Source organism: Rhinopithecus roxellana, chromosome 4 (genome assembly GCF_007565055.1).
Source record: "Rhinopithecus roxellana isolate Shanxi Qingling chromosome 4, ASM756505v1, whole genome shotgun sequence".
Lineage (NCBI taxonomy): Eukaryota > Metazoa > Chordata > Mammalia > Primates > Cercopithecidae > Rhinopithecus > Rhinopithecus roxellana.
In genome coordinates, this window is record NC_044552.1 from 54,134,021 (window position 1) to 54,146,150 (window position 12,130).

General features: G+C 41.7%; 1 protein-coding gene across 1 annotated transcript; it reads left to right on the forward strand.

Moving 5' to 3' along the window:
- The first annotated feature begins 8,545 nt into the window (after positions 1-8,545).
- LOC104671488 (beta-defensin 110) lies at positions 8,546-11,704 on the forward strand. Its single transcript, XM_010374989.2, has 2 exons — positions 8,546-8,658; positions 11,421-11,704. Exons 1-2 carry the CDS (start codon positions 8,604-8,606, stop codon positions 11,567-11,569), a joined length of 204 nt encoding a protein of 67 aa, XP_010373291.1. The 5' UTR covers positions 8,546-8,603; the 3' UTR covers positions 11,570-11,704.
- Positions 11,705-12,130: the final 426 nt, after the last annotated feature.

A 12,130-nucleotide genomic window follows, 5' to 3' on the forward strand; every position in this document is an offset into this window, starting at 1 on the left:
TGGGCGGAAACGGGGGGCTTAGGACTAGCAAAACACCGTCCTGCCTTGTTTGTTGAACTCAAGCCTGGGACAGACCCCGTTCGGGTATGCCAATACCCGATGCCCCTAGAGGCCAAAGAAGGGATTACACCACATATTCGCCAGCTCCTCGACCAAGGGGTCCTTCGCCCGTGTCACTCGCCCTGGAATACTCCATTGTTGCTGGTACGGAAACCCAATAGCGGAGAGTACAGAGCTGTACAAGACTTGAGAGAAGTCAATAAGAGGGTTTTGGACATACATCCAACTGTGCCTAACCCGTACACCCTCCTGAGTACCCTAAACCCTAAACATCAATGGTACACTATTTTAGATTTGAAAGATGCTTTCTTCAGTTTGCCTTTAGCCCCTCAGAGCCAAAAGCTCTTCGCCTTCGAGTGGACTGACCCTGAGAGGGGCATAAGTGGCCAACTGACATGGACCAGACTGCCGCAGGGATTCAAAAACTCTCCTACCCTGTTCGATGAGGCCCTCCATGAAGACCTGGGATAACTTTCCTGCCCCCAACAACCTTAAACCCTGCCTCACTGCTGCCCAACCCAGACCTGGACGCCCCGCTCCATGATTGCACCGAGATACTAGCTCAAGTGCACGGAGTTCGAGAGGACCTGCAGGACCGCCCACTTCCTGACGCTGACCTCGTTTGGTTCACTGATGGGAGCAGCTTCATACACCAAGGCCAGAGGTATGCAGGAGCAGCAGTGACTTCAGAGACTAAGGTAATCTGGGCGGAACCCCTGCCCCCGGTGACATCGGCTCAGAAGGCCGAACTGATAGTGCTCACCCAAGCTCTTACCTTAGGGGCAGGGAAGAAACTGACAGTATACACAGACAGCCGATATGCTTTTGCTACAGCGCATATACATGGGGCCATTTACAGGGAGCGAGGGTTACTAACGGCTGAAGGAAAAGAGATAAAAAACAAGCAAGAGATCCTAGCTCTGTTAACAGCCCTATGGAGACCAGAAAAATTGGCTATTGTACATTGCCCAGGGCCTCAGAAACCAACCACTCCAATTGCTCAAGGCAACTTTCTGGCAGACCAAACTGCAAGGAGTGTAGCAAAGGCTCCCAACCAACTCCTTGCACTCCAGCTCCCTGATCCGGGCCCCCGGGACTTGCCATATCTCCCTGATTATTCAGAACAAGATCTCCAGTGGATTGACAAACTTCCCCTGAAACGGATCCAGAATGGGTGGTGGACTGATACTAATGACCAAACTATCCTGCCAGAAAAATTAGGACAACAAGTGTTGGAACACATCCACCGAACCACCCACCTGGGTGCCCGGCGGATGATAGACCTGATCAGATGCTCCAAGCTCAAGATCAGACATATAGCTGAGACGGCCAGCAGCATCGTGACAAGTTGCAAAGTCTGCCAGCTTAACAACGCCTATCCCCAATCCCAGGCTGCAACGGGAACAAGGCTCAGGGGAACCAGGCCCGGTATCTACTGGGAAGTAGATTTTACTGAGATAAAGCCAGGAAAATACGGGTATCGGTACTTACTTGTCTTTGTAGATACTTTTTCAGGGTGGACTGAAGCATTCCCAACCAAAAGAGAAACCGCTCAGGTTACAGCAAAGAAAATTCTGGAAGACATCCTCCCCAGGTATGGCTTCCCCATCCAGCTAGGGTCAGATAATGGGCCGGCCTTCATTGCTAAGGTAAGTCAGGATTTGGCTTCCATCTTTGGGGCAAATTGGAAACTACATTGCGCTTACAGGCCCCAAAGTTCAGGACAGGTAGAAAGGATGAATCGGACCTTGAAAGAGACCTTAACTAAATTGACTATGGAGACTGGCGCTAATTGGGTGGTCCTTCTCCCCTATGCTCTGTTCCGGGCCCGTAATACCCCTTAGAGACTGGGCCTTACCCCTTATGAAATCATGTATGGCAGACCCCCACCCCTGGTTCCCAGCCTAAAAGATGATCTGCTAAAATCTGAAACAGAAAATGTCTCTGAACTCTTATTTTCCCTACAAGCCTTGCAGAAAATTCATCAGGAAATCTGGCCCAAGCTGAAGGAACTATATGAGACCGGTCCCCCACCGACACCCCATCCGTACCAGCCAGGAGACTGGGTCCTGGTTAAGCAACACCGACAAGAGACCTTAGAACCCAGGTGGAAGGGACCACTCCAGGTACTCCTAACCACACCCACCGCCCTAAAGATAGAAGTCATCGTGTCGTGGATCCACTACATCCACATCAAACCAGTGGACCCGACCTCCGACCTTCTTGGACCAATCACAGCAGCGAATGAAGCACCGGCCACATGGACTGTGGACAGAGCTAAGAACAACCCCTTAAAACTCACCCTGCGCCGGCAGCATAGCTCACTGCAAACATGCAGCTAGGTAGTCTAACCCTAACGTTAGTCGCCCTAGTGGCCACTGGGGCAAACACAAAACCAGTTCCTAACCCCTTTGTCTGGAGATTCTGGCTTTATGAAAACCGAACCCACCTTGGGCAACCTCGTAAGCCTGGGAAGTTATTGGCCAGTGCTGATTGCCCCTCCACAGGGTGCAGTGACCCAATTTTGCTAAATTTTACTGGTTTTCAGATAGCCAAACCAGTGGTACCAATGATATGTTTTGAGTTTGATCAGACTAAGTACAATTGTAAACACTATTGGTGGCACCAAAACGCAGGCTGCCCCTACAGTTACTGTAAAATGCACTCAGTCAGAGGGTGGAACGAGCAATCCGGGTGGACCTTCTACCAGCAAGGTAGAGGCGGCATCTATACTTGGATAGTTAAGGACCCTTGGAACTCCCGCTGGACCACGCCTCAACATGGGGCTGTATACTATTCCTCTTCCTCCACGTGGCCTAGCAGTCACCTCTATCTGTGGCGTGGCCTAGTTCAGGTACGGCCCCTGGTCCATGGGGATATCCAATGACAGGAAGACAGACTAACACAAGATTTACGTCCTTTCTCCTGGTTAGAATTATTACAAGAAGGATTAGAACTTGCTAACCTTACAGGACTTCACAGCTTGTCTGGCTGCTTTCTGTGTGCCACCCTAGGGCGTCCACCGCTAACCGCTGTCCCTCTGCCATGGGAATCCTTTACCCAAACTAACAACCTTCGGAATCTCTCGAATGCCCCTATTCTTAATGTGCCACTGTACCGGAACCCCAGTCAGGAGAAGTTTCCCTACTGTTTTTCAGGCACTAACTCTAGCCTCTGCAACATCACTGTAACGCCCCCTAATACCAACCTGAGGGCCCCGCCGGGCATATTCTTTTGGTGTAATGGAACATTATCTAAGACCCTATCTGGTCCCTCTGTTACCAACCTACTGTGTCTCCCTGTCACACTAGTTCCCCGGTTAACTCTACTAACTGCCGGCGAGTTCCTGGGATACACTGGTAACTGGACTAGCACTGCTATTCACCCAGGCCCTAGACCGAGACCTGCACGAGCCATATTTCTCCCCCTCATTGCGGGAATCTCCCTCACCTCATCCCTCATTGCGGCTGGACTGGCAGGGGGAGCCCTAGGTCACACCCTCATAGAAAGCAACAAGTTGTACCAACAATTTGCCATTGCTATGGAGGAGTTGGCTGAGTCCCTTGCCTCCCTTCAGCGACAGCTCACATCCCTAGCTCAGGTGACCTTGCAGAACCGGAGGGCCCTAGACCTACTCACTGCTGAAAAAGGTGGTACATGTATGTTCCTGAAGGAAGACTGTTGTTTTTACATAAATGAATCAGGGTTTGTAGAGAACTGGGTCCAACAGTTATGCAAGTTAAGCACAGAAATGAAAAACAGCAGTTTGCCTCAGCTACAAACCAATGGTGGAATTCCTCTATGTTTTCTCTGTTAGCTCCCTTCCTTGGACCCCTGCTAAGCCTACTATTTCTGTTTACTGTAGGACCCTGTGTTATTAACCGAATTTTGCAGTTTGTCAGGGAAAGATTTGACACCATACAGCTCATGGTCCTCAGAGCCCAATACCAACCTGTAAACACGGAAACAGAATCAGACTTATAAGACCCAAGATTGGCTCCAGAGTTACCTGAGAGAGGGGGGAATGTAAGAAATCAAACATGTATCTCAGTCCTGGGCCCAGTACAAACACATTGCTCCATATATCTCAGTCCTGGGCCCAGTACAAACATTCCTCCATTTGTCTCAACTTCCTGGGCCCAGTACAAACATTCCTCCATTTGTCTCAACTTTAGAAAAACACCACCTGGGGAGTCCCCAATAAGGTCACAACCGTTTGTGGAGTGGTTTTACTGAAAGCACAGGAACCAATAAAAAAAACTGCTAAATGTATAACTTAAAATGCTAACCAATTGTAATGCTGTAACCAAAAGAATTCCCTTGTTTCTCTGTAACCTTACATATCCTGTTTACATCGGGCTATAAAAAGTGAGCACATGCATTGTTCGGGGCCCTCTTGTATGCTGTGGAGCAGAGGGACCAAGTTCAAACTTGCAGTAAAGATCCTTGCCGCTTGGCTTTGACTCTGGACTCTGGTGGTCTTCTTCGGGAAATAAACGGTCTGGGCATAACAGGTTTTCTACCCCTCTGCAGCTGAACTGGTACCTAAGGTGCAAGACAAAGCACCCTTTACCTTTCGCTCTGCTTTTCTTAAGCAGAAGGAGTCTCTCTCCATAGCCACCACTGCTGGGAATGTGCTAAATCTTACCTGAAGCCAGCATATTTCAGAGTCTCTCCCAAGGCCCTCAGGTAACTTTTATTCAAGGCAGTGGGTTCACTTCTGGCTCAAGGTGTGTCTGGAAATGTCACTCAGGAGCTAGGGCCTGGAAAGGGGGCCTCATGACTCTAGTTCCCTAACCTACTGTGGTTGGGCTGGTATCTATCGTGCAAGACAATGTTCTCCTTACTCGTCTCTCTCCTACCCTCACATGGAAGGAAGTACCTATTAGATCCATGTGCTATGTAGCCTGGGGTTAGGGGAGAGGTGATGCCAGCATTCTCTTAGCCACCTCAACTGGTGTCTCAGTAGGTTTCATGTTCCCTACATTCACTGGCTCTGAGCCCAGTTCAGCACTAGGACTCACGTAGGAGTTACAGTCCTTGTGGCCTAGACTGCCTTTCAAGTTTATTTAGGGCCCAGGACACTTTAGACTGCAGCGACAAGTCTTGCCAAGAATCAAATCCTACCTTCTGGCTAGGGCTGGTTTCAGTACTCCTTCCATGAGTGAGCATCGGCTGGGTTCAACCCGGTTTTGCTTTCTGCTGTGCCAGAGCAGCACTGAGTTCAATGCAGTGTCTCACAATTGCTGTTCTCTCCCTCTCTCAAGCACATGATTCTTTCTCTGCACCACTCAGCTACTGTCAAGGGATGAAAAAGGGGGGTGGTATCTGTGATTTAAGACTGTTTCTCCTACCCTCTTCCAGTGCCTCTTTCAGAGTGAAATTAAAACCAGGTGCTGTGAGTGCTCGCCTGATTTATTTATGAAGGTGCTTTTTTTTTGTTTAGATAGTTGTTAAATTGGTGCCCTTGCAGTTGGGGGTGGTAAGGGGACTCTAAGTGAAGTCTTCTGTTCCACCATCTTGCTCCAACCTTCCTCAGTTTCTTGATAGTAAGTTTTGAAATTAGGAAGTGTGAGTCCTCCAACTTTGTTCTTTTTCAAGATGATTTCTGCTATTTAGGTTTCTTGCATTTTCATATGCATTCACTGTATCTCATACGTTTTGGCACATTATGTTTTTGTTATTATTCATATTAAGCTTATTCTAATTCATCTTTGGATTTACTTTTGAACCAGTGATTATTTTGGAGTGTATTACTTAATTTTCAGTTATCTGTAAATTTTTTATTTTTCTTCAGTTACAGATTTTAAATTTATTACATTGTAGTCTGAGAAGGTACCTTGTATAATTTCAATGTTTTAAATATATTGACACTTGTTTTGTCACCTAATATATGACTATCCTAGAGAACGTTCCATATTTATTTAAAATGAATCTGTATTTTGCTTTTGATGGATGGAATGTCTTACAGGTATCTGTTGGTTTAGTTAGTGTACAAGGTTGCTAAACATTTTTTGTTTCCTTACTGGTCTGTCTAGCTTTTGTATCCGTTATTGAATGTGGGGTATTATTGACCTCAAGTATTATTTTTATTTTCGATCTATTTTTCTTTTTAATTCTGTCGTGTTACTACTTCTTGCATTTCAGAGCTTTTATGTTAGGTACATAAATGTTTGTAATTTCTCTACATGCTTGATGGATTGTCCATTTTACTATTATACAATGTTTTTCTTTGTCTCTAGTAACAATTTTTTTCTTAAAGTCTATTTTCTCTTAGGTCAGTTTAGTCTCTCCAGTTCTCTTTTGCATAGGGTATCTTTTTCCATCCTAATAGCAAAACCAATTGGAAAGGGATAAATGCTCTGTGTTAGAGATACAGTTACCTTTTTTTTTTTTTCTTTTTAACCTATGTCAATAGTGCACTTTCTATTCATAGGAATCCTTTCTTAGTCTTCTGTATGTTTTCTGACTACAACAAGATGAAACCAATTCAAAATAGATTCGAAATCAATAACTGAACTCTGAATTGGTGCTCAATAATATTTGTTGAGTAAGTGCTGCATAGTGATATACTGAAGTGGTCTTCCTCCTATCAGCTAATGCTGCATTCCCAATCTTTCTTTACTTTCCCAGAAAGGAAACAGATGAGTCAAGTTCCCCATATTTGATTTAATTCAAAAGTTGTTATTTTTATTTCATAATATGAAGCATCTGTTGCAAAGGATAACAATTACTAGGTAAATAAGTTCATCTATTTTGATTGTACTTTTCTCACCAGTAATATGAGTATATTTGATTAGAAACTCTAAGCAGCTTTAAATTCTTTATTAATGAATGCTGCAGATTCTATGACTCTGTGAAACATTTTTCTTAGATATTATAGAATTAATGAGTTAGGTTTCCAAGACTAATATATGGCCCCTTTCAGCAACATTAGCGTTCAATGATCTTGTTAGAAAAGCAAATTTTAGTCCCCATTCCAGATCTACTAAATCAGAAATACTGGGGGTGGGACCTTGCAATCTGATTTTAGCAGGCTTTCTAGGGGATTCTGATGCAGCCAAAGTTTAGGAACCACTGTCCTAAAAATTATCTTAACTATGTGGTAGGAAATAATTGATTCATTGATTTCCTTTTTTTTTTTTTTTTTTTTTTTTTTTTTTTTTTTTTTTTTTTGATAGGAAGTCTCGCTCTTGTACCCCAGGCTGGAATGCAATGGCATGATCTTGGCTCACTGCAACCTCTGCCTCCTGGATTCAAGCGAGTCTCCTGCCTTGGACCCCTGAGTAGCTGGGATTACAGGTGCCTGCCACAATGGCCGGCTAATTTTTGTATTTTTAGTAGAGGTGGGTTTTCACCATGTTGGCCAGGCTGGTCCAGAACTCCTGACCTCAGGTGATCCACCCTCCTCAGCCTCCCAAAGTGCTGGGATTACAGGCATGAGCCACCACACCTGGCCAATTGTTTTTCTTTATAGCATCAGCTTCTGAGTACTGGGCAAAACTTCCAGCTCTTTCTCACATATCCGAAATAATAGTTTTTGTAAGCATGCAATTTAGATCAGATATGAAACTTTCAGTTCCATAAACAGAATTAAAACGTTGAACCTGAAATTTTGAAATCAGATGACTATAGAAAATTTATAAATCATACAAAGACTTGGCTGGGCATAGTGGCTCATGCCTGTAATCCCAGCACTTTGGAAATCTGAGGCGGGTGGATCATGAAGTCAGGGGTTTGAGGCCAGCCTGACCAACATGGTGAAACTCCGTCTTTACTAAAACTACAAAAATTAGTCAGGTGTGGTAGCAGGCACCTATAATTCCAGCTCCTCAGGAGGCTGAGGCAGGAGAATCACTTGAACCCGGGAGGCAGAGGTTGCAGTGAACTGAGATGGTGCCACTGCACTCCAGCCTGGGTGACAGAGCCAGACTCTATCTCAAAAAATAAATATAAATAAATAAATAAATAAATAAACTTATATAGAATATTTCCCACATTTTTAGTGAATCCCGAATTTACTGATTATTTAAATAGTTGTGTCTTATATTAATTGAAATAAAGTCATTTAATCTCCCTGGTTCTCTTGTTTTATCAGTAAAACAAAACTGATCTCAGTGAGACATTTTCTGTAAAATCTTATGATTCAGGCATTCAACAGTTTTATACTAAGGCATTAGAATGTTTAATATTACATATAACACAGAATAGAGAAGCTGATTACTATAACATTTAGCAATCCAAACACATATCCCCTATAAATAAAAGTCTCTTAAAAACTATGTTTTCATGAAAGCTAGTTAAGGTTACACAGCAGGTTTTACTTTTATGAGAACAATTTAATAATACTTTTTGAGTTCATGTTCTTTGAGTGTGGCACTATTCAGCCAAGCATACAAATGTTCTTGCTCTTGATAAGCCTCAGTAGTTGAAAGTACTTCCCAGGAGAATCTATAAATAAAAGGGATCTCTGTTTCCTGATTTCAAAACAGCTGACTTGAAAAAGGTCTGTTGACACTTTTTTTTTTAAGAAGCTCTCTACCATGAAGATTCAACTTTTTTTCTTTATTCTGCTCTTTTGGGTCACAGTTTCACAAGGTAATATGCAAATATTTATGGGGATTTATACTAACAAGTTTGAGAAGACATAAGTTGTTTTTTGGTAAAAGTATGATAATAACATAGAGATTAAAACATCATTTCACAAAAATGTAATGTGGTATTTTAGATTGGACTCCAGAACGGATAATAAAGACAATAGTGAAAAGCAGACAAAAGCGACACGTATGAAAACTGGCAAAATTTGAATAGAGCATAGCTTAGTAAATACTACCACATCAATATTAATTTCTTAATTAACGTTACCAAGATTATGCAATATATAATATAAGGGGAAGCTGGCTTCTACCAACTTTGCAACTCTTCTGTAAATCTAAAATAATATTATAACAAAAAGTGGTGTGGGAGATAAATGGAGGGAGATTTTACTTTGCTGAAAGTGATGCTCAGAGATTTCAGACAGAAGATTGGACTTGAACAATGTATTTGAGGGCAGAAATAATAATTTTTGAAATATGACAGTATCACTAGATCAGTGGTTCTCAGAGAGGAGTGAGTTTGTGCTCAAGGGAACATCAGGCAATGTCTAGAGACCTTTTAGCTCATCACAACTTGTACTACTGGCATAGTACCAGCTGTAGATAGAGCCCAGGATGCTGCTAAGTAGCCTACAATGCACAGAACAGCCCCTTAGAGCAAAGAATTGTCCTATCCAAAAGGTCAATATTGCTTAGAGTAAGACACCCTGCCCTTGAGCTTGGCATCCAGTTGACAGGGAGTATATTTAATTGATACTATAATGCTTGCAAAGGAGATTAGCAACCCAAGGACACAAGCTGGAGAACACATGTAGAGGTCAGAATGAGGAGAAAAAAAGACAATAATGTTTTAGAAAGGTGAAACAAGACAAAGAACGAATAAGAGAAGGGGTGGGGTCAGTCCAAGGTGGAATCATGGACAGCAGTGCCAAATGTGACAGAACTCTTGTCAAAAGTGAGTATAATCAGGTGTATGTCACTGGCCATCACTTATGGGTTTGATAATCATAACTCCTCAGAAAATGTAGAATAAGTAATGATCTTTAGAAGTGAATATTTAAATTGTGCAGATTAACTAGATGTTCTTCTATGTTTTTGTTTCTTTAAGTTGCTTCATACTCTGAATCGCTTCAGTTACATTGAGAAGAAAACCAATATTCATAGCAGGACTTGGTTTTATAGCCACTAAACCAATGACATAGATAATGTAGCTCTGAGTTTATGTATTAGCTAACAGATATTACTACTCATCATCACTTATCAGCTGTTGGAAATGGAGACAGACTGCCTAGGCAAAGAGCCCTGGCCTCTGAGAAGACCAGGCAATAATTAATAGCAGGAAACAGTGGCATAATTTATTTGTTTTCATATGTGAAAATATTAAATCTATCCTTTGGTCAAGAATCTGATGTGCCTACAAAAAAAAAGACTGCGAAACAAATGACTTCTGAAAACGCATCGGCCAGGGTACAATTTAAAATATAAAATACATTTTTTGACTTGGTACAATTTAAAATATAAAATAAAAAATATTTGACTTGGAATAGATCATATAGCTGATCAAACCAATGTCCCCAAACCCCCTAAATACAATCGTTTCTAAATAACTTCTAGTGAGATTCCATCTTTAAGTTAACAAAACAAAACATATATCTTTTCTTACAGCTTTGACTATTACAAAGTTATTTTTGCATTGTGTCAAATTTTGTGTTTCTTATAATGTGCAAATTTTAGTTGCAGTTTTGCTCTCCTGGACATATCTTCCTGCTACAAATCTTCAAATCTGCTACATATCTTCCAGCTACAAATCCCTCACTCATTCTTTCATGATTGATGAGCAAAGATAAAGCCAGAGTAACAGTTAACAAACTTTTTCTGGAAATAAGTGAGACAACCAATACTTAAGGTTTTATGAACCCTAAGATCTCAACTGCATTATTTTAATGCAAAAACAGTTATAAACAATGTGTAAGTGGGTGCATCTATGTGCCACTAAAACTATTTCCAAAAACAGGTGGCAGGCTGGATTTGGGCCCCTGACAATAGTTTATTGATTGCTAGTCAAAAGATTTAATAGTACAAACAGTAATTGTGATAAATTCTTGGTAAGTTATTATTTTAGAAACTTTGTGATGAAAGAAGAAAAAGGTAACACTGGTAATTTTAGAAATCATGTAATGGTCAATAATGGCTCCACTTTTTTTTTTCTTTATCAATGTTGTTATTAGACACATGTCTGAGTTACATAATTTCTTCGGGGAAATAAACCCCAAATATGCAGGGGAGTTGCAGGAATTTAGACAAATTATCCAGCGTTGCCTAGCTCTTGACATTTTAGAGAAGCAAAATCAAGCTACAGTGAAAATCACTTGAAGAAGAATTCATAAAGCATAACATTCAGTCTAAATAATGTTAGTGAGAGCAGAGAACAGGCTGCTCAAAGGTAATTAGATGATCGTAGAGACAGAGTCTGACCAAAAGATAAATTATGGTCACTTTTCTTCCATTGATTTTGGGAACCATCCTGGGTCACTGCCCAGTTTCTTGTAAGACAGAAAGTGGAAACACCTAACTTAGGTCCAAGACCCTTTTTATTTCTAGAATGTAGCTTGCACCAAGGGACAGTAAATTCACTTAATCTTTCCTCCATAGGTAGGTGGACGTTTTCACTCTATAATCTTTTGCTTCATGGACCTTCTCCTTTTAAAACATGGATGTGTCATAGCTAGATGGCTAATTTCAGTCATTCTTCCCTTCTTACAGCCAAAAAGAAATATCCTGAGTATGGTAGCTTGGACTTGAGGAGAGAGTGCAGAATGGGTAATGGTCGATGTAAAAATCAATGTCATGAAAATGAAATTAGGATTGCTTACTGCATAAGACCTGGAACTCATTGCTGCTTGCAGCAGTAACGATGACAGAAGAAAACAGTCACAAGCTCCAAGAAGAGAAGACCAGTGTTATTAAGTTTTCCCAGCACATCCTTCAAGGCCTGTGTGTCTCTATAATACACAAGAACTAAATAAAACTTAATGTTGAAGCATTCAGAAGTGATCATATGTCACGCTCATATCTGGTGCCTTTACATTACACTCTTCTCCTGATTTGTTGGTACCAGAAGTAGTGGGACTTATTTTATGCAAGTTCCTCAAGTTTTCTGTGCTTCATGTTCCACAAGTTCCACAAGTTTTATGTGCCTTGTGTTAGTTGCCATAAGTAAGGTTGTGGGAAACCTTAAGTCAAAGAATTGGGTAAGCTTATCTCTAAGATACAAGCTTCCAGTAGAAATGCGCTGTTATTTTATTAGATACTATTCCACAGATTACCCCCATGTAAATACATAAATCCACTGGGCTTGGGAGACTGGACATTGAGAGGGCAGATCTTTATTGTGAGAGACACAGAGCTGAAGTGAAAGAATCATGAGTATAAGAATGGAAGACCAGGGAAAAATCACAACTAGCTTCAATTTC